Source organism: Sciurus vulgaris (genome assembly GCF_902686455.1).
Source record: "Sciurus vulgaris genome assembly, chromosome: 5".
Lineage (NCBI taxonomy): Eukaryota > Metazoa > Chordata > Mammalia > Rodentia > Sciuridae > Sciurus > Sciurus vulgaris.
In genome coordinates, this window is record NC_136465.1 from 180,666,430 (window position 1) to 180,689,172 (window position 22,743).

Consider the following 22,743-nt stretch of genomic DNA (forward strand, 5'->3'; position numbering starts at 1 on the left):
GCCTGGGTCCCTGAAGACCCCCAGAGCAGGCTCCACCAGGATTCTGGCCCCTCCTCCTGTCTCTGATCCCTGAAACCAAACCCAGGCCAACATGCCTCTCCAGAGTGGTCCTGGGATCATGACTGACTTCCAGCCTAGCCGGGCCCTGGGTGCACCAGCCTTGGTGGACAAGGTCAGCCAGCCACAAGGACCACAGAGGAGGCCCACAGCAAACAGGAGGCGTCTGCCAAATACCGGACAAAAACTACCAAAAGGAAGACTTTTTATTTCAAGTTTCTATGGAGATATTACAAACAATGTAGACTTAAAAGAACACTTAAAATTTTTTAAGTAACTATAGCTTTAAAATAAAAATATGATTAGGCAAATTAATAAATAATGCCATCCCAGGACAATGTTTAAGATCAAGGCATGTCGTCTGCCTGGCCTGGCCCTGCTCTGCATCCGTCCACATCCCCCCAGCACCCTGTCCTTCAGGCCACTCCTGTGCCCTGCCTCCTAGTGATATAGGAATGAAAGGCCCACACTGTCCAAATCTTGACTTTATTTTTAATATAAAAAATGCAAATTTGGAAACCCACCCTACTTCCCCCCCTAACATAATGCTTTACCTCTTGAAAATAAAAATAAAGTACTAATTCTATATACATCACATGTACCATACAAAAATGTATCCAAAGTTCTATTGCTACCAAAGTGTTCTAAATTAAAACAAGTTACAGAAAGCCCCTCATTGTAAACAAAAGATTACAAGTTACAAAATCAAAGTACACACAGGCCAGAATCATTTATATAATCACGCAACACATTCTGCTCCCAAACCAAGTTGAATTTTTATGTGCCTGTATAAAAATGCATATCAATATACTTTTGCAAATTTATTTTTCATTATAAAGCAACTGAATACACTTTCTACAATAAATAATCCGCTGGGAGGCACGCCTGTAGGAGTCGGGGCGGACCAGAGGAGACTGGGGCAGACAGGACGATGAGAAGGAGGGCCCCGCCCAGCTTCACGCCGGCGGAGTGTTTTTGGTGATTTGCAAGTGGTGCACACAGCATAAATTTACTCTCCACCTCTTTGCACAAAGTACCATTCAAAATAATGTCATTTTCTTTCTTAAAATACACATTTGTCATTGTAAATTTACATCCCCGTCTTATTAAATAAGTGGTACTCTGTGTAAAGAGCATGATTTACAAAATTATTCAACATTCAAAAGTCTTAAAAAAAAAAAAAAAAGCTACATACAGATGGAAGCAAGTGAGGCACGCGGCACCACCAGAGTGACTTGCGTACACTGCACCCCACTCGCCAAGCGCCACGACGAGACGGTTTCATAGAAAACTTGGAAACAAAACCTCCCCCCGCCCCTGGGAAAAAGAATTAAAAGAACTACGACTACGAAATCAGAATAAGTTAAGTTTTGAACCATATACAAACATGTACAGCTTATGAACACTATGGACAAGGCTCACGGCTAGTGGTGACCCAGGCAGCCTTCTGCAGGAGCTGCCTCAGTCAATGTCACTGAGGTCGCTGGCCGGCTCCCCGTGCACACGGCTCAGGTGGTTCATGGCCCGGTCAAAAGCAATTCGCACAGCCTTCCGGATGCTGGAGTTACGCCCTTCCATCATCTTTAACTTGTCGATGGTCTCATCAACACCAAGAGGAACCATCTTGGACTTAGGAAGCCACTGCCTTTTTAAAGAAACAGATGGAGAAACTAAGACTCACAGGCACACTCTGTAACCGCTAACCACCAGCCCTTGTGGACTAGAAGGGACCTAGCTGAGGCTGGCTTGTGTGGGCCAGATTCCTGCAGGAGCAGAGCAGGCCACATGCACAGTGCACCCCCACTTTCCCTGTCCCACTCCGGGGCTCATGCAAGGCACAAGAACCAGTCAGTCATCTCCTCCCTGAGGGGCTGAACAGGACAAGCAAGCACACATTCAACACAGGCCAGGTGAGCCCTAGAGCAAGGGACAGGGATGCCCTAGGATGGGAGGAGCAAGAATCTATGAGAGGGGCCCCTGAAATGAGCAAGGCCACATGGGCCTCCCTCCAGGTCTGACGAGGAGCAGCTGCCAAGGAGCCAGCAGAGGCAGGTAGGCAAGGCGAGAGAATACAGCAGGGTATGCACATATGTACCCCCAAGGGGCTGGCTCCCTGGAGTGCAGTGAAGCATCTCCCTAGGGCCACACAGGGAAAGCCCCGCACCCAACTGGATGCTCCTCCTGGTGGCACAGATGGTCAGGACTGTTGGTATGATGTGCCCCATCCTCAGAGGGGTTCCGCAATCTGACCTATGGCACACTGGGGGTCCAAGGTGCTCTGGGCAGAACTGAGGGACGAAAGGGCCAGATGATACATGCAGGGAGCTCGAAGCAGAGGGGGAACGGGGGACCTGCGTCTTGACAGAGTACTGGCGTAATGGAACCCATCACACTGGCCCCTGGAATACTACTGTAGACACCAGTAGGAAAAGAAGAACAGAGTCCAGGCTGGCCAGGACTCAGAAGAGGAAGAAGAGACTGGTCAGTGCTCGATGGTCCTCCCCACTGTCCCTGTGGAATCAATGGACAATGCCCTTCTGAGCCCCCACAGGGACAATGGAAGTGCGAGGACCCAGACGCAGCAAGGACTCTGCAGCCCTTCAACCCCCACACAACATGGCAGGGCCCGGTGCACTGAGACAGGAAGCAATCCCCAGCCCCCATCCTGTCCTGCAGAGCCCTGGCTGCTGACACTCACCAGCTTCTCTTATTGTCAAAGAACAGAACGAGGAAGAGTTTCTCATCAGACTTGGTCTGCATGTGTTCTCCGATCTTCAGCACGTCCAGGGGTGGGGCAGGGATGGTGACACCATTGTGGTGGCCAGGCACTCGAGGCATCTTGGGGTCGATGATCTGTCAAGGGCACACTCCAGTTACTCTGAGAGGTCACACCCAGAGCTGCAGGCCCAGCACATCCACAGCAACCACTCACACACCTGCCTCCCACCATGACTGGCCACACACCCGATAGCACAGGCAGGCGCCACATGGCAAGGCACAGGTCATGGGCTGAGTCCCAGGCCCCAGCAGAGCAGGCCCTGCCCCACAGGGCTCGACTCACCAACGCCGGGTAGGAGGGGTAGCCGCTGCACTTGGCCCACACCACTTTCAGGGGCTCCAGAACGGAGGCCGCGGCGTCAGTGGAAATCCACATGCTGTTCTGCCCCACTTCTGGGAAAGAAGGAAGCCCCAGCAGTGAGTGGCCCAGGAGAGCCGCAGTGCCCCTAGGGTCCAGCACAGTCACACAGTCTAAGGGCTGTGGAATCCCAAACACACCCAGCTCCCCGCCTCTCAAGCAGGAAGGCAGTCCCATGAACACTACCCCTGGGTCTGAACAAGAGCGCCACCCAGCTGCCCCTCTGTGTGGGTCTGGGGCCCACACACCCCTCCACTCCCCATGCAGCCTGCCCATGGTCCACCTGGCTCCCTGTGACCTGGAAAATCTCACGCCACCCCTAGCTCCAAGGCCTATGACACCGATAATGCCAGGTCCCCGACACTACACTACCCGAGCCCTCTCTCCAAGGACAGGACCCTGGCTTGTTACAGATGCATCTTATAAAACTGAAACCTCAAATTCAAAATCTTGGCCACTTCCAATAAACAACCACCTGTTCCTGGGACCCATCCCCACACAAACCCAAAACCCACTACCTCCAAAAACCCATGCTAGCCCCAGCCCCTCCTCATGGCAGTACAGCTTTATCCATCAGCCTCCCCAGCCCCCATGGCACCTTGCTGCAGCCCACCTGGCCTGGTCACCTTTTGCCCCACACCAGCCTCCCTATTGTCCCTGCCCTCCCCACTTCAGGTCTCCACCCTGATAGTCCCAACAAACACAGGACATCATCTGATGATCTGGATTCACCTGAAACCTGCTAGATGCAGCCCAGGGCAAGCCTGGGAGCCCAGCACAAGAGTCACTCTGGGGAGAAGGAGGGCACACACTTCTCATCAGGGCGGTGGGCTTGGCACACGGCACAGTGGTCCCCGGGCCAGTCTGCAGTGTCTGCAACCCAGAAATGCTCACCAGAGACCACACGCATAACTCACCAGCTGCAATCCTGGCTGCCTTGGCATAGTTCCCATTTTCAATGCAGGATATCAGCTCACTCCTGTCTTCCAATGTGTGCCTTCGCACAAGGGCAGGCTTGCCTCGCCCACATTTGGGTGTGCTAAAACTTTAGAAGGAAAAGCAGAGTTCAGTCCAGGACTGAGGCCCAGAGCACAGAAGGCCCTGCCCACAGCATCCCCCAAACCAGGCTGCAAGGCACAGCTGCCAACCACCAGGCTAGGTTGCAAAGGCAGAGCCTAACAACTGCAGGTGGGGCTGGAGGAGGGTAAGCCTGTCACTGCAAGGGCTATCGCAGCCACCAAAGTGGCCTCCATGGGGCAGACAGGCTTGCTGGATTGTGCTGACCACCATCTTGCTAAAGGCAAGATTTGGAGCGGAAAGGACAAAGTATAAATTAACTATAGATTCTAAAATGGTGCCAATCTTTATGTAGTTTTATTTTCCACTTCTTGTTAAGTTTTATGAAGCAGATCAATGTATCGCATGGGAAATCATTCTTACAGGGGAGAAAATGCACATGGTCCCCAGGTCAGCCTTTCTCAAGGGGCCTTAAGATGGGAGCTAAAGGAAGGAAGGAGCTTGGGAGACATGAGAGTAGGGACGAGGCCAGTGCCCACCTCGAGTCACAGAGCGGGCTGTTGCTGGAAGAGATGCTAGACTCGGATGCACAGCGCCGTCGGGGTGCAGCTCTCCTCCCCAGGCTGCCTGGCTCCTGCTCGGTCCTGGCACCCCCAAAGCCATTGGTGAGACCTGGAACACAGGTAGGCAGGTGCCGGGTCAAGTGCCGCCAAGGCTGCTGCTCACAACTGACTTTTCTAGGACTTGTGCTGCACTTCCTTCTTCAAACACGGACTGCATTCTCCAAAGAACACTTCACCTCCCGTGACCTAAGGCAGCCAGCGCAGCACTCAGAGCACAGGAGGCCCAGAAGCACTTGTTGAAGTGAAATGAACAGTAAAGTAAACACAGGTCAAAACTACTCTGTGTGTGTGGGGAGGGGGGTGGGGGGGAGGCACACTTCTTAAAGAAGGAGTCTTTCCAAGAGGTTCCATGAAGGCAAAGCCAAGGGCATCTTGCCAGCCTTTCCCGCAGGACCAGGTCACGAACACTGCCACAAACTTGTGACAAAGGCCAGCCTGCCCTCCCTATAGGGACCACGCCTGGACAAGGCCCATCAGATCCCCAGGGCAGTGAGGCACTACTACCACCACCAAAAATATCTATACTTGCAGACCTGCAGGGAACAGTAAATTAAATTAAAAAAAAAAAAAAAAGTAGTTTTATTTCAAAAGACAGGTATTAACATGAACCTGAAAAATGCTGGTAAAATACTTCAAGATAGGAAGTGAGGCCCCCATTCATCAAGGTTCCCTCCAAAACCACCAGCACCAAAGCACATGGGTGCAGTGCTCAGGGAGGTGGACTCTCAGGGGTCCCAGTGTCTTAGTAGCTGGACAAACACAATCGCATCATCTTAGTGAGTGAAAAGTGCTTTAATCAAGGCAGAGCTCAGCTTTGACTGCACTTCCTCCTGAAGAAGTCAGACTCTGGGTCAGGAGGCTGGTAGGGGTGGTGTGTCCTAGGACGCACACCTGGCAGGGCTCCCTCTGGTGTCAGTGGGGGGGAGGAGGAGTGCTTTTTTCAAAACAGATTCCCATCTTCATGCATATTCTGATTCTTAAATCAACTGCAAATCTATTTCCAAAGGTAAACTTGTAAAGCATTTATCATGGATCCTTTGGAGGGCGTGGCCAGTTGGCAGAGCTTCCATCTGCGCGTGCACTCTCCCTCCTGCCTTCCCTTCGTGAAAGAACCTGGTATGCCGACTCGGGGCTCAACTTGCAACAACTTCTTCACACCCTTTGACATTTGCTCATTAGCAGTGTAGATGACACGCAGGCCAGGGGCAAGACTTGGCCCCACACTCAAGTCACAGAGGTGCTTGCAAGGCTGACTGATCCAGGAGCAAAGAATGCACTCCCCAACTCTGGCCAAAGTCAGTACAGGTAGCCTGCTCAGCATGGATCAATGGACAAATGGGACAGACAGAGACCATGCTCAGGACCCAGGGTCTGTCTGAGAAGGAACTGAAAGCCCAGTGCCCTCTCCCATGGCTAAACTGAGCTGCCACAGGAAGGTCTGCAAGCAAGTCTCGAGGTCTCAAACCAGCAGGCACCAGGACAGGTGCCTCCACCCAGGAGAAAGCCCAGGATGTCACCAGGACCAGCCAGGACCACACACATGGCCCAGTAGTCAAGGCCACTCATTCAGGGTACAGGAACAAATGTCATTCCAAAATCCTAAGTGAAAACCTGATGCACCAATTTTGCGACCTCAAGGGACACTTGCCTCCCTGTGATGTGCACAACCCAAGACCCCTCAGTTGCAAAGGGAGCCCCTTTCCAGGTCAAATAGGCACAGCCAGGCAGGATGAGGTGGTTTCTCTAGAAGTGGTATCAAGTCCATCAGGGACAGCTGGGGAAGACCTCAAATGAGGAAGGAACTGAGGGTAGAGCAGTGGCCAGCCTCACCCACACAGTAGGTAGAGGCCAGCTAGATGAAGATGAGTTGACCAGTTGTATCCACTGGTGACAGCAAGCCAAGAGGAGGCACACACAACCCAGGAGATATCCGAATGCTCCCGGGGACAATGGCACCAGCTCCACCCATACCAAGGTGCCTGGCTGGGACTCCAAAGTCACCCAGGAAAGAAAAAAAAGAAAACACAGAGGAAGGTCCCTAGTTCTGAGAAAGAAGAGAATGCTCAACGCCTCCTAGTTTTCCAGAGCATGCTCTTCCAGGCACCCCACGTGTGGGCTGGACAGCTAGGTGTGCCCAGAGCACTCCACTTCACAAGGCCTCCACAGTAAGCGCCTCTGAAGGGGCGGGTGCCTGCTGGGAGCAAGGCACACTGGACGAAGCAGAGTCTAGGTCAGGTTACCAGGAGGGTGCAGGGTTGGGACATCTGCATAGCCAGACAACACCCCAAAGGGCTTTCAGGTCTGTCCTGGACATGCCCCAGGAGGCAGCACGGCTCAGGGAACCTGGGGCCAGCCTCAGAAAGGTCCTGTGGCCACAACCTGTAGGCCACAGGGCTATGATGCAGCACCAGGCACAGGCCCTCCCTGCCTCTACCTCCATCACAGCCCCTGGACTGGTCTCCTGCACCAACCCCTCCCACCAGTTGCAAGCTCAGGACAAGACATTCTTGTGGCACTCAGGCCACTGAGCTCACCACTATCCCGCCCCTAAACTCTGCAAAGAACTAAAATGACACCCAGTCTAGGACAGCCTCTGCTGGGAACCAGAGGTCCAGGCAGAGATGGGCACCCGGTCCACAAGGCATCTGCAAACAGCAGGAGCTCGCAGAGCACCAAGCCTCTAACACGTATACATAGTGGTAACTTTAAGCCAATGAGAAAGCTGGTGTTACCATAAAGAATAAGTGAAAAGATGTAAGGGCTCCTAAAAGGATCTGGTGCCCCAAGCCCCAAGCACACACCTGGGAGCCCCCTGGAGCCTGGGAAGACCAAACCCAGGACTGCTCTGCTCCAGAGGACACTGTGAAACGGCACTGACGCAGTCAAGCCCAGGGTGATCACAGCCTCTCAAACAGTCACAGCATCCCTAGCAGTTTCCTTGTACCGAGGACTTTTTGAGGCACACCAGAGGCTGCTGGGGTGACCATAAGGGTTTCCTGAGACAGCCAGGAACCCCTTTTCTGAGTGGTTTGCACACATGGCAGGGAAAAGTCCCCAGTAGTCCCCCAGGAGGTCAAGGTCTCCCCACCCAGGTGGATGCCAAAAATCCTCTGGCTGCACTGGATGAGAACACCAGGGCCTGGTAAGGTGGGTAGGCCAGCTTTTGGCCCTCCACTCCAGGTCCTATGGTCTCAGATGCACCTAAGGATAGAAACACACTGTGCGCGCTCAGCCTGTGTGAGCAGGACACAAGCCTCCCCACTGCTGATGTGGCCACCAAGCCACCACTGTGTTTCATGGACTCATCTGAAACATGACATGAAGTGGGCACTGAACCAAGGCCGGCCATTTGCAGCCCACATGCTCCAGGCGCATCCAGCCTCTGCCCTGATCCAGGCCGGGGGTGGCGTCAGAGCATAGCAGGGTGGTGGGAGGTGCCACATCTCCTGCTGGCACATCTTTAGCTCCTGCCTGCCCAAAGGACTGCACTTTTGGCCCCCTTTTCCACCTTTCAACAAAAGTACAACAAACAAAAACGACTCCAGCCACCGCCTGCTTTTGCAAAGATGTACTCCATGCAGACACAGCTAGGGACAGTCAAGACAGGCCAAGAGCCCAGGATGAGACGTCACTCCAGGTCCCGCAGGCAGGACTTGCCAGTTGGCCCAGCAGGTGTTGCACAGTCAGCCAGAGTGGGTGCTGCTTGATACTCCAGGAAAAAGCAAAGGAAAGAGAAGCAGAGGGAAAGGGGAAATCAGGTAGAGAACCAAGAGATGAAAGACGCTAACAAATGAGGAAGAAAAACGCTGTTTGGGCCCCATCTTCAGAGGTCATCACAGGCCAGGTCTGGGCACGCTCAGGATGGAGCTTAGACTGTCCAATTATGTTGTCCATGCTATGACAGTTTTCTGCCGCGGCATGAGGCTCTCCTCGCCTCCTTCACAACTATCCAGACGGGGAGACCCAAGGTGCTGGAAAGTTCCACCAGCTGAAGTGGGGTGCTGGGGCACCAGTGCCACTCCCCCCGCTGGGCTGACTTAGAGATGGGTGGGCTGGCCGCGGCAGAGTTCTCCAAGGGCTGCTGTCTGTGTTTCTGAATAGAGGATGGATGGACGGATGATCCCAATATGATCCACAAGAATTACGTGCAAGGCAAGGAGCAGCGATGGCTCTGTGTCCCACTCCAGTCCAAGTCGAGGTAAGAGAAAGGGATTAGGATCCAAAGAGGGAGCTACCCAGCATATTAGCAGTTAAATGAGAACCTGGAAAACAGCGAAAAAGCCATTTAGTCTGACTGGAAGTGCAGGAACAGATCAGCCCACTCCCTGCACAGTCCAGGCCACGGGCGGGAGACAGCTCACTGACTCACCCCTCCACTCACAACCATCTCCAGCACTGGTCCTGGACTGAAGGTCTAGTGTTGGAAATAAACAAGCAGTCACAGAGGAAGAAAGTGCCAGACAGGGCCAGCTCCAAAGGTGTGACAACTGGGAGAGCAAAGTCACAAGGCCCTGAGCCAATGTAAGATCTAATGCATCACACGCCTGTCCCGTAGGCACAAGCTAGGGCAGCCCACAGACGGACAGATGAGTAGTCTCAGGACCAGGACCAACAAGTCTTTACTTGATCTAACTTGGAATCTTGCAATGCACTGGAGAACACCAGAGAGCTCCCTACAAGTTCAGAGAACAAAGGTGAATCTGGGAAAAACCAGGATTTCTGAATACTTCAAGTCCTCAGACTGCAAAGAATTGCAACTCCCACAAGAAATCCAGGTGCACAGAGAGCACCAGACGGTTCAGATGGAGGCAGAGCCAGTACACACAGCAGGACTGGCTCACTCAGTCTGCTCCTGGCCCACCCTGGGCTGAGCAGACACAGCTGCGGACACCTCATGTTCCCAGGAGTCTGATCTTAGTGCAACTAAGGCTCCCAGCTGCTCAAGAGCGCGCTTAGGAATCCACCACGCATCCACTGACTTTACGGCCATTCTGGAACAAGAAGCAGAAACCTCCATTTCAGTCAGGGCCAAGGCACACTGTGGATCACACCCATCACAGGTTTGCAGTAAGACTGCCTTCAGATTCACCGTCACTAGTGAAAACTTGCAAACCACTCCAGTGAAATGTGGAAACAAGAATGGAAAGGGCTTAAGTCATTTTCCACAAGCAACACCTGAGGAACAAGTCTGCATAGTCCCTGAAACCGAATCTCTGGGTACAGCCCACCAGCAGCATCCCACAAGACCCAGTGGGGACGGGGGCTGCCAGGCAGAAGCTGCCACCTGCACATGCAGAGAAAGACCACAGCCTTGGATACCAGATCCATGGAGGTCCCCTTTCCCACAGTGCCCTGCACTCTGCTAGGGCCTGCCCTGCCACTGGGATCAACTGTTTATCGTCTCTGGGTCTTTTCAATGAGCTCAAATCACAAGGTGGACAAGTCTCTCACTAACTTTGGCTGAGAAAGGTTGAAGCGTAGTTAAGAGGGATTCCCAAGGGCTGGAAAAGTTCAATTACTACCATCACCAGTGTCTTATAAAACACTGAAATCACTTCATATCACTTAGAAACAGAGGTTTCATCAAATTGCTAAATGATAATGCAATACCCACCCACTGAAATTAGAGGGCATAGGTAGAAAGTTCCTATACAATTATACCAGCAAATCGAAAGAACACTCATTGCAAGGCCCTGGGTTCAATCCCTATTATCTCCCCGCCTTTCTCCCCCAACCCCTCTTTCTCTTTCTCTCTCTCTCTCTCTCTCTCTCTCACACACACACAAACAAAATTTATAAAAGCATGGTCTCTTTATTGGCTCCAGGAAGAAATGCACCTCAGCATAAAGACCTCCAGCAGTCCCTGAAGGGGCAGGGTAGCCCTGCAGACACCCTGCAACTGGCCATACCCACCATCTCACCAGTAGCCACTTGGGAACATAAAGTAACACCTATACCAGCCCTGTGTTCTCACTGCCAAAATTCACATAAAACACCCAGCACTTAGGCAGTGGAAAGGAAATGCACTGCTTCTTATCTAAATAAAACTGGTGGATAAAGAACAAACAGGAACCAAGCTCTGATCAGGGCCAGAAATCAAAGGACAAACACGTCCAGAAAAAAAGAGACATTGGAGATCTGACCCTGGCACCTCCCAGTTGTATAGCCATTACGGAATGACTGGAAACAGGCATTCTTTAAGGAACACAAAAAATTCATTGGCCTTCACCTGAGGGGCAGGTTTGGAGGCAGCCAAGGAGCCAAGCTGGCTCCCTTTAACAGCAGCACAATGCAATTTCACGGAGTGCCATGGAGGGTGCCTGGGGCATCTTGATAAACTGGCACAAGGTGCTGAACCAGCTCAGCACTATCTCAGCAGATGGTGAGGCCACGCTGCACAGGTACTAACATGCTGCAGGAAACACTGGGAAAACCTGTTCTTCAGACTCATGTGCAGAGTGCTGTAGCAGAAGGCCCAGGGGCCAATCAGAGTCCTAGTCTCACAGGGACTTCAGGAGACCCTCCAGAGGGCTGGTAAGGGCTGATTTGAGGGACCAGCAAGTGCCAGCTGCAGCCACTCAGGTCACAGTTCACCCAGATACACAATGGTCAAGGTGCTCAACCAAACCACATGTGAAGCTGCTTGAGTTTTAAAAAACAGAGAAGAGAGGGGGCAAAGGAGAAGCAGGGCATTCCCCTGCACCTCAGTAAGGTGCACTTAAGTCCAGGCGCCAACCCTGGACTTAATCCAGGGTTTTAGAAAGAAAGAAAAAAAAAAAAAAAAAAGCACATCTTGGTTGTCATCTTCTCTGGAAATAAGGCAACAGAACACTGCAAAACCAGCTCAGCACCGAACAGTTCACAGGAAGACCCCTGGAGGAAGAGTGCGTAGCACGGCAGCCGCCCCTGACATTTACCTGTGTCCAGGCGCTTTCCCGGGGACTCCTCCTCCACCTCGGAGTCTCCACATGTGCTCCGCGACCTTTTCCGTGGCTGCAGTAGAGTCTCCAACCTCGGAAGGACTACAGACAAAAAGGTTTTGGTCCCTAGCTGAGGAGAAGTTGGCTGGGTTTCAGTGTTCTTGGCAGACTTTGGGGGGCTTACACTTTTCGATTTGCAGAAGAGAACAGAAGTGCGTCTGTTTACATCGCTTGATGGCTCCGCCACTGCGGAGGCCGCCGCCGCCGGCACATCGCCACTACTGGCGAGGGTGGGCTCTGGAGGGTGTCCGCTTACCAGTGCGCTCTGAGTGCAAGTGCTATGTGATGCATTATCAAATGTGACTCTTTTGAATAGTTTACTCTGCTCGGGGTTGAGTTCTACTGGTTTGAGGGTTGGTGGTTCTGAATTAGTCTCCGAGTTTGAAGGAAGAGGTAATGCATCTGATGGTTCAAGTTTAGGGGGAGATTTATCTCCTGAAAAAATTATAAATAAAGTGATTTTTGAAACTGAAGATTATAAAATCTATCATAAAACTTACTATAAATGTGAAGTCCACCAATACACTAATTCAATCAAGGAAACAAAGCATCACACACAACCATCTGTCGAGCAGTGGGGCAGCCCGGGCCCTCGGGCCACACTGTGTGCCTGTCCCTAACCAGAGACCGCAGCCTGATGCCCTGGGCCCAAGTGCACATTTACTTTTTGGAGAAAGCTGAACGTGTGCTTCGCATAAACCAGTGTTGGCTGTACAACTCCAGCTCGTCACAATTTCTACAATCACATTCACTTACCTTGAGGAGAACAAGCCACAGAACTAAGGGGACCTCACACAGGCTCTATGCTGCACCCGAAACAAGCCACCAAAAGGGAACAGACGTTGAGTGGTTCTGACCAGGGCAAAGTGCTGCAGTGGCTTGGGGCTAGGAAGGAGTCCCAGGAAGGGCAGGAAAATGCCCATTCCCTCAGAGTACCATCTGCACAGAAGCCCCAAAGGCTCTGATGGCAGTTCTTCACATTCCTGACTCGAACAGTCTTTGGGAGAAGACTATTTTAGCCTCTTACAACAGGTGTTTAAAATCGACCAACACAAAAGGACATGGAGCCAAGCTCCCAGGTTTTGACCCTGGGAGGCAGCTGTCTGGTTCCGCAGAGAGCGTGAGGCCAAGACACTGGGGTTTCAGGGTAGGACTGATTTGGGCTAGAGGAGGTATAATATAAAAATATATAAGTAACAATTTAAATGATCCAGTAGTAAACATTATCACTAGGTGTTGTTTTTATTTTATTAAAGTTGCAACTACCCACAAATCATTTGAAATATGTAAGGTTAATATTTTAAATCCAAGAAGTCACTTTGAAAATGAAAAGATTCACCAGTCACAAGCTGCACTATGTATCTGGCCATCTGATCAACTCAGAGCAAATGTTCCAAGTATGGCGACAGAAAGCTGTCTCTAACCCTCAAGAGCAGAGCAGAGCAAGGCTGGTCACACACCCAGACATGTTACTGCCTGCTTCAGCAAACCCCAGCACCAAGGCACAAGTGCTGCCTCAACAAAAACACCTTTCGATTTAAAAAGTGTTACACAGGAGGCAAAAATGTATCTAGTACATAAAACTCCTGCCCCAGGGCCAGCAACCTACATCTGTAGATCACAATGTGTAGGAACTGGAAACGCTGAGCCCCCAATCACTGGATCGCTGACCGTTGGTGCGGACAAGTCTCCTAGCTGGCCCTGGTTAAGTCAACCAATAGTTTAGGAGAACATGCTAAAATACATGAAATAAAAATTTTAAAATAAAATAAACAAATAAAACAGTTTAGGAGAATGTGCTCACAAAGCACACAGGAGTGCCAAGCAGCTGGGCTTGGGGAACACACAGAGCCTGCTGGAAGCTCTGCTAACACTGTGCCTGCACTGAGTCCTTAAAACAAGAGCTGGCTGGTGAGGGGCACAGGGCACACTCACTTGCCTCTACTTCTCCCCAGGGCCTGCGGGCATGAAGCTCACATGCTGGCTATGACACCTCTCCATGGATGAGAAATCCATCTACCCACCACCTCTGGCTCAGCCCTGGGGGTCCTGTGCTCGGGCACAAAGCGATCCACCAAAGTCACAACTTCTAACCCATGGCACGGTGTGGCCACACATGCTTGTCCACACTCCCCATGTGTCCTCTACCTTGCCCTGCAGTCAGCCCACATGCACACCCAGGTTCCCAGTCGCCACTACCTGGTTCACTGGACATGCTGCTGTGATGTTTACCAGATGGACACAGAAAGCAAGCATCGGAGAAAGGAGGCTGCCCAGATATACAGATTCAAAATCACCTCCACCCTTTGTGGGACCCATAGAGGCTGCTCATCCTTCTCTGTGCCTCCATTTCCCCACCCATAAAATGGGGAAATAGCACCTCAGTCTCTCCAGACAATTCCAAGGAGTGAGCCCCTGCAGCGGCTTGCTGTGCAGCACATCCCCAACAGCTAACACCCCCTCTGCCAGGGCCCTGCTGACAGAGCAACAGGCCTAGTCAGGCCCCCGAGTGAAGTCAGATGGGAAGTTAATACATGTCTGTGAAAATTCTTTGTATCACTGACTGTTAACAATCATATACTGTTATTTAACTGCATGTGAGAAATGTCTGATTAACTTCTAAAATGAACTCTACACAACTCAAGCATGCAGCTTGGATGTGAACATGAAAAAGGTACCCTGGGCCAGGACTTGGCTCATGCAGAGCAGAACAGTTGACCATGAAGCAGCCTCACACAGAGGGTCAGATCCAGACTAGCTACTCCATCAAACTGAGGGATCCGGCTACCACGCTTTTACACACCTGGCCACCACACCACCTGAATGCTTCCATCAAAGCCACAAGCACCTCTGGAAACCACAGGGTGTGGGGGGTGCAGGAGGTGGCCCACAGGGACATTCCAATTAATGCTGCCAACTGCTATCCTCACCACCACATCTGCCTCCTATTACTTTCCTCAGTCACCCTGCAGGAGCAGAGCTCACACACTAAGCACTTCACACCTGAGTTAAAAATCCCTTCCAAACATGTCTGTCCCTTCTGGCCACAGCATGGTGGACAGCATGAACCTGATTACTGCGCACGCAGTGGTGCCACATGCCTGGACTGCACCGTCTCTGGAGCCTTCGGCAAGGGACAAGCACACCTCCTCATGACCTGCCCAGGAGTGAGGTGCAAGCTCCACTCACCAGCAGGTGTGGACTCTGCTCCTCCTAAAGCCTCTGCTTCACTGTTCCACCCTCAATCAACTGAACCCAAAACCAAAATGGGTATAAAGGCAGAAAAGAAGGCTCCTAAGAGCTCAAGCTCACCCTACAAGGCTCACCACGTCCCAGTTCATAGACCTCGGACCTCAACCCAGCCAAAGCTCAGTAGCCACCCACTTCTGGTGCCAGAGATCAACTCACAGCTTGCCAGACGCCTACACCCAGGGTTATCCTGCCCAAGTTTCTTCACATGCAAACAACATAAATGTCACATCAGTATCTTTCCACTGCAATATAAGTGAGGTCATGCACTTGATATTAAGGAATTTCTGCCTTTACAGTAATTAACAATACTGCAAATACATAAGAAAAAAAGAGAGGTCTTAATCTTTCAGAAGAATGTGCTGAAGTATTTCCAAGCATCTGGTGCCTGGTCTCAGTCATCACAGGCACACTAAGCACACCTCCACACGAGCTCAGGCACACTTCTGGCTGCCTCCCCCACATTCATGCCATCCCCCATAGCATCTGCTCTGCCTGGGGATGTGATGCTGCCGTCTACTCCCCTCACTCAGAAATGACCGTCAGGCTGTTTCTTTCCCCATCTACCTTTCCCCTTAGCTAGAAGGAAAACACCCTTTCTGTGAGTTCAGTCATTTCAAACACAGACCTAACAACCTACAGTCATTCTAGACATCTTGCCTCAGATATCACCATGTGTGTTTTCTCTAAGATGACTCCAGGTGGCTCATGCTCAAGCCTGGGGACATGTGGGGAGTCACACTCACAGTCAAGTGAGGGTCCCTGGCCCTGTGCACACGCTGTGGGTGGAGGGCACCTTTGAGGAAAGACCTACAAAGGTAGCACATGACTGCAGCAGGAAAGATGGTGTCAGGGAGGGAGCACTCCAAGGACTGAGCTGCTCCCATAGGGTAAACCAACCTGCTGGCAAATCTCTTTCCTCACTGATTTGCTCAAGGCCAACAGACAGTAACCCAAGAGTGGTTAGACCCCAGAATCATCCTCAGCCAGAGGACTGGCTCACGCAGGGGCAAGAAGATCACCTTGGGAAAAAACCAGTGACACCATCTAGGACCCACCAGGGCACAAAGGCAGCCGTAGGTGCCAGCAGGTCTGGCTGTCAAAGGTCCCATGAGCAAATGTTCCTCAAAGAAATGTGCAGGACCCTAGAGTCAGTAGGGTGTCACATGCTAGTGACAAAGGCTCACAGAGCACAGGGTGAATGTATATGACAGGCTAAGAAATCAAGTCTTTACCATGTGGACAGATCACACCATCACCCAAGAGGCTGGAAGGGAAAGGGGCACCAGCAAGCCCCAGCTGGACACGCAAGAGGAACTTCCCAAGCCCAAGATAGGCCAGGGTGCTGGAGTTACTGCCTACTGGCTGCCTGACAGCAACAGGATGAAAGGTCTGACCATGTAGGGGGTGCCTGTCACACTCAGCAGCTACCAAAGGGTGGCTGCAGGCAGTGTGACACATCCACACCCACACCTGTGTGACGAAAAGTGGGAAGACTGCGTGGATCGGCGCTGGCCTGCTATAAGCGTCCCTATCCCTACTTGGATACCTGAGGGTGGCACTCAGGGAGATAAGAAGCCACCACAGACAGTGGTGGCAGGGAAAGCAGTGGTAGGAGCAGGTCTTGCTCTACTCCACTCTGCAACTGGAATCAGAAAAGGGGGTGGTGAGCAGCGGGGATGGCCTGTGGGCTTCACTCAAGCTGGTTTCTAACTCCTGCCTGGACCCCATTCCCTCAACCCAAGGTACACGATTACCTTCCTGCTGCCTCCGTGCTGCATCTGTACTGGACTCCCCCAGTGTCGTCACTAGACAGATGGACCTGTCCTCCTGTATTTCCCTCTGACCCATTGCAGAAGCCTTGCTGTCAGGACAGCAGAGGTCCACGGAGGGTTCTCACAGGAAGGGCTCTGGTCCCTGCTAGGAGGCACTGAGCCTCCCCCCACCCTTCACCACTAGGGGAGACTTCAGGGACAGCAGCCACTCTGATGACTAGTGCATACTTCCTCAACCCCTCAGTTACAAAACAGAAGTATTTCTCACTCTTCCATACAAATCACCATGTTCTTCCTTACACTGTAAGAGCTAAATCATTCTTTAAAATGTTTTTTTCAGGCCTGAGTTGAGGGGAAAAAAAAAAGTCTTATTCTGTGCCTTGAAGTCTATGAACTATGCAAGTGCCAAAATATGATACAAATGGCACAAACTGTACTGTCCATTCAAAAGAAACAAAACCTGGTGGGAAAGCACTGATCAGAGTTTTGTGAATTTCAAAGCTTACAAAACTAGTGACAACCACAGAGCACTGGTTAAGGTTGACCCCCACACCATGCTTACCTTCTTCCCCTGCATCGGGCCCCAGCGGAGCGGCGTCCTCTTCGAAGCCTCCAGTCCCTGACCCCTCTGGTGGGGACTGGCTGTGCTGCTGGCTAAGTTTGTTTCGAAGGACAGCAATTTCTCTTTTGAGCAGCTTTGCCCGTTTACTCCGCGAGCCACTGGACTTCATGGAGCAGGTAAGGTCCAGCTTGTCCAGCAGCTCTCTCAGCTGCTCCTCCAGGCCCAGGTGGGCCCTATTGGCCGGGTCCAGCAACCTGTCCACTAAACCAGAGGATATACACCATGAGTCATCAGATTCTGGGACTCCTCTGAGAACACTGCATTGGTCCCAGGTGTCCCTAAAACTGCCCTTGGCCACTCAAAGCCATGCACAGGCCCCTCTACCCACTCTCTGAACCCACAGAGGGCCAACTGCCAAAAGGAGACACAGGAGACTCCTAAGGGAGAACCCCTACTCCCACGGCCACCAGGCACAATGGGGACAAAGTAGGCAAGCAGGGGCAGTGTCCAATACCCAGGTCTACCCAGGACCCTAGGAAACTAGGTCCTCCTGGGTGGACAGCCAGATCTGAGTAAGAGTGCACAAGGGCCACCAGAGAGATGCATGCTCTCTACCAACCCCAAGGGCAAGACAGACGGCACCAAGTCTGCCGGCAAAGTGATGGCAGGCCCACCCAGGGCTGGAGCTCATCACAACCCGCCAGTCTTCAGAGACAGAATACCATGTGGTATTCTGAGCCTGTGCTGAAGAGCTCACGGATGGTTCTGAATCCAGGTATATTTACTACAAAAGTCCTTAAAATTTCAACAGAACACCAGAACTCATGGAGTGCAAAATACCTTACACTAGTGAGAGACGACCAAGAAAGAAACTACTCTTAAAGCTACCTAAGATAAAACCAGGAGCCAAAGGAAGACAAAGTCAAATCGGGTGCGTCTGGCACAGTGGCCCAGCCGTCTGCAGAACCCCCCCGCCCAGTCCTCCACCACAGGACACATGGCCCTACTGTGGGAAATGAACCAGCACCTGCAACGTGTGGCTCGCTTCCCTGTCACCATTCCTACAAAAACTCCAAAGACAGCCCCTCCTGTCATCTGCAGCCCCCAAGGAAATAGCCTTGCAACGCCTGCCTCTTCCCCAGGGCCAGCAGTTCCTCCATCTGTGCCTGCAGGACATTGTCATAGGACTTGGGGTGCCTTGTGCCAACCAAACAGCGGTTGCACCCTCCTTGAGCAACATCATGGCTCAAGTGTTTCCCACACCAACCAGAGGAAGAAATCACGTGAGGACTCTCATTCTTACTTTTCAGCAAAAAGTCTGGTGAAGAAATTTATTTAGCTGTGTGCATGATCATTTTCTCAAAGATGCCAACTCAGAGGCTTCTAAGCCCTGCCTGCTGTTCAGGGAAATCTTATGGCCAGAGTGCATGATCAGGGCCTGTGTGGTCAAGGGCTCCCTGGTGTAACATGGGTCCTGTGTTTCTTTTTTCTTTTCTTTCTCTCGCTCTTTTTTTTAATCAAGTATTGAACCCAGGGGTGCTTAACCACTGAGCCACATCCCCATCGCTTTTTCATATTTCATGTTTGGAGATGGGGTCTCACTGAGTTGCCTAAGACCTCACAAAATTCCTGAGGCTGACTTTGAACTTGCGATTCTCCAGCTTCAGCCTTCTAAGCCTCTGGGATTACAGGCATGTGCCACCACACCCAGCTCTCCTGTTTCCAGAGGCAACCAACACCATGTGGAACAGTATCAGCCCAGGGCCAATGGCTGGCGAAGCTCCACATCAGACAGGGAAGGCTGGGGCTGACCCCTGCTCCCCACATGCAGGCTGGAGAAGACATTCAGGGACGGAACATGTGTGTGGAACACTGAGGTCACTGCAAGCCCATGGTTTTCAGACCTACTTCTACCCAGGACCCTAGGAAACGTTACAGAATAGGATGGCTCTGACCTAACTGGCTCTATCTGGGTTTGCCAAGAGCCATCAGCTCTGAGTTTTGAACTTGTTTTCATTTTCCAATTTTCAAAAAAAATGCATCTTTCCCTTGAAGTCAGAGACAAAAAAATAAAATATATTCCTTTCTTTAGAAGAGTTCAACCTATCCTGCTGGCGGGAAATGGTGCCTTTTGGCTAGACACGGGCCAGCAGCCAGGAGTCCGCAGGGAGACCTGCGTCCTGGTTGAGGTCACAGTTGCTGCACAAGGGAAAAGGTAAAGTCAGGAAGCCACAGTCAACAGAGAATGGAAGGAGAGGAAGAAACCCAGACTGCATCAGTCCAAGGTCAGTAATTTGCCAGCAGACAAGTCAGGCCAAGAAACCAGGAATATGGAAACTCTGAACAAATGATACTGTGACTTTTACTAACAACTCAGAATTCAGGAAAACCATGATTTGGGGTGCTTCGCCAACCCATATGGTCATTCACGCCACCCAACAAACACTAACATGGGTTTGACGAGCAAGGGTCAAGCAAGGTTTCCACGGATTGCTTAGAGGAGAAGGCAAATGAGAGGCAGACAGCCAAGAAGTACAGGCCCAACTGGGGTTGAGAGGGCTAGGGACAAGCCATTCCTCAGTCTTTCTGCAACATGTGCAAACCACGAGATTAGAGGTGAGAGGCAGAACCAATTAGAGTCTTTGTGTTTGTCCTTTAACTCTGAAACAGAGCCGTATAACATCCTCATGAGCTGACCAAAAACACCGCTGGGCACAAATCTCTAAATCAACTGCCTTCATGGTCTGTATCATGGAGACCTGGGCTGCTGCAGGTCACATGTGCCTGAAACGTAGGCGGACCCAAGTGATATATGTTGTATACAATACACATCAGGTGGCAGAGAATAAAAACCAAAACAAAAGCACCGTCTGGCATGTCTGCACTGACCACATGCAGGAATCCTGATGCTCTGCACAGTGGGCTAGGAAGAGCATCCTCCTGTCTCTGCCTGGACACAGCGCTGGTTCTTACCATCTTCCCAGGAGAAAGGCCGCCGAGGGGCCACGACAGGCCGCTCGGGCAGGTGCATTCCAGAGGCCTCTTCTAGGCCAATGCCGTCCAGCTGGCGCCGGGCCTGCCTCAGAACCACGCCACCCTGATCACGCAGCCTCACTGCGGCTCTATAAAACACGGTGTCCTTGGCATTGTACTTCAGGCAATTATCTACAATGAGGTCAAAATCCTCCTCAAAAGCACGCAGATTTCTATACCCCTGAGCTTCTAGCCGCTTCCTCATTGTGGCAAAGTCCATGGGATGTTTAATATGATCCAGATAATCCGGTACCTGATTTTAGGGAGGAAAACAATCATTTACAAACTAAAGCAGGATTCTGAGCTTACTCTACTTACCTACCTTAGCAATCATATTTGTGAGTCACACACCCATCCCAGAGTATTTTCATACAGCTAACAAGGGGCAGCACCAAAGCAAATCAACATAAACCCAGATCCCTGCAAGGACCCTCCTGACCCGAGTTTCTTTAGCTACCAGCACCACTGGCCAGGCCCAGGACAAGGGCACCAATTGCTGAGGTTGAGAGGAGACACACCCAGGCACTTGCAATACTTCAAAGTGAAAGCTATCTTTTATGTTTAAAAATATATATACACATTAAATAAAGATAAAATTAAGAATACAAGTCTGAAGTGTTCCCCAGCTGCACCTTAACCAATCAAACAGCAACTCATGAGAGAGAACAACACGCACCTCCTTCAGACTCACAGGCTGGGCAAAGATCTTAGCAGGGTCCTTCTCTTGCAGCTGCTCCAGGACTGAACGAAGCAGCACAGTCAGTGGGGTTAGCCGCAGCTCCATGGCCATCTGTTCCACCTTTACCTGCAACAACAGCACACATTCACCTCCAGGCACTACAGGCACGCCCCTTGGGAACCTCAGTTCCTCACCTTCTGCACAGCCACAGAGCAACTCATGCAGGCCATGCATGTGTTGGCCAGCCCCTGCTGCAAGGCAGCCCTACTGGGCCCGGCCTGTACTTATTTAAAGGAAGAGGTCAACACTGCCCTCCGTTAAGGACCTGCAATCCAGGGGCAATCACCTGACCTGGCACAAGGGAGGTACAACTGTGGGGCTAACTATGAAGCAGGAACATGCCGGGAGGTAGTGTTGCCCAAGGGTGTCTCCAGAGCTCCTGTGAGGCAAAAAGGGGGTCCTAGATGCCCCCAGGTCACTCGAGCAACAGCCCAGGGTGAGGGGGAAACCTCACCTGCTCACGCTTGAGCTTCTCCCTTTTGCGCAAGAGCTCAATCAGCAGACGGGCACGCTCCAGGTCGTGCCGGAGCCGCTGCCAGTACTTCAGCTTCTCTTTCGCGGCTTTCATCTCTTCATCATTTTCTCTCTGAAAACATTAATTGAAATTTCCTCTCAGTCAAGTCCCCAGACTCTTCCTGCCAAGGGCCTCAGATGCCCGCACAAGCAAAGCCCACTGTACCGTGCATGACAGTGCCAGCCCCACAGGCGCCCCACAGGCCTGTCTTGGCTGGGACCTAGGACCCATTCTGGCTAGAGAGGCCCTGAGACTGCACAATGATGAGGACAGAAGGAGCCGGTAGAGCTACAGAGCCCCAAGCTGACCTCAGGGGAGCTGGGAAGGGAGGGAATGACAAGAAGGAATGCAGAAGTCAGGTCTGCACCCTTCCACCTCACAGTGAAGAGTGGCTTGGGCTCTGGGCTTCCAGGGAGGCATGTGGCAGGAGTGCTCACACCCAACCCTGCCCCTGGAGATGGCTACACTCTGCAGTTCCACAAACAGCTCTTCTCCTGCCTTCCCTCCTTAGGGGGACGGTGGTAGACCAGGCAGCATGTGGCCTGATGTCCCCGAGGCCAGTGCCAACAGGTTCCCATCGAGATGAAAGCACAGCACTGCAAAAGCCATGGCACAGAGGTGGTGGAGAGCACACTGGGTCTGCCTGGTCATGTGGGCGGTCACCCTGGCTATGCAGAGCTCATAGCAGGATGAAGCACCACAGCAACCCATGCTGGTCCCGCAGACTCACAGAAGCCTCTCAGAGGGTGTCCTCACGGAAGCGCAGGCACACACCCCTACAGCAACCACTGCAGAGTATCCAGCCAGACAACCAAAGCCCTTCCTAGCATAGGACAAGCGCTCTAGCCACATGGCAATAAATGACAACCAGAAGCCTTGCCAGCCAAGGAGAGACATGCCACCAGGCCTCCAGCATTCCCCATACCTTATCCCACCAAGAACCACACTCTGCTCCCCTGCTCCAGTCCTCTCTCAGGAGGACTTCACCTTCCTGCCCAGCCAGGGCACATCCACACTAAGAGCACTGGTCCTCATGCACACCTACAGGTCACTGCCCA

The 22,743-nt window shown here is 51.8% G+C and overlaps 1 protein-coding gene across 9 annotated transcripts in view; it reads right to left on the reverse strand.

Moving 5' to 3' along the window:
• Positions 1-245: 245 nt before the first annotated feature.
• BRD1 (bromodomain containing 1) overlaps positions 246-22,743 on the reverse strand; it is a 52,125-nt gene continuing 29,627 nt past the window's right edge. For 4 of the 9 annotated variants that reach the window (XM_079142626.1, XM_079142625.1, XM_079142627.1 and 1 more), the window contains 10 exons: positions 21,626-21,757; positions 21,109-21,237; positions 20,373-20,685; positions 17,400-17,660; positions 11,751-12,248; positions 4,750-4,882; positions 4,111-4,238; positions 3,119-3,228; positions 2,756-2,910; positions 246-1,702 (listed from right to left, as the gene is read on the reverse strand). In XM_079142626.1, coding sequence (XP_078998752.1) covers positions 1,519-1,702; positions 2,756-2,910; positions 3,119-3,228; positions 4,111-4,238; positions 4,750-4,882; positions 11,751-12,248; positions 17,400-17,660; positions 20,373-20,685; positions 21,109-21,237; positions 21,626-21,757 — 2,043 coding nt within the window. In that variant the 3' untranslated portion in view covers positions 246-1,518. Of the gene's footprint in view, positions 1,703-2,755; positions 2,911-3,118; positions 3,229-4,110; positions 4,239-4,749; positions 4,883-8,319; positions 9,096-11,750; positions 12,249-17,399; positions 17,661-20,372; positions 20,686-21,108; positions 21,238-21,625; positions 21,758-22,743 lie in introns of those variants that run through there. The other 5 variants (XM_079142629.1, XM_079142630.1, XR_013764191.1 and 2 more) reach the window with 5 other exon arrangements.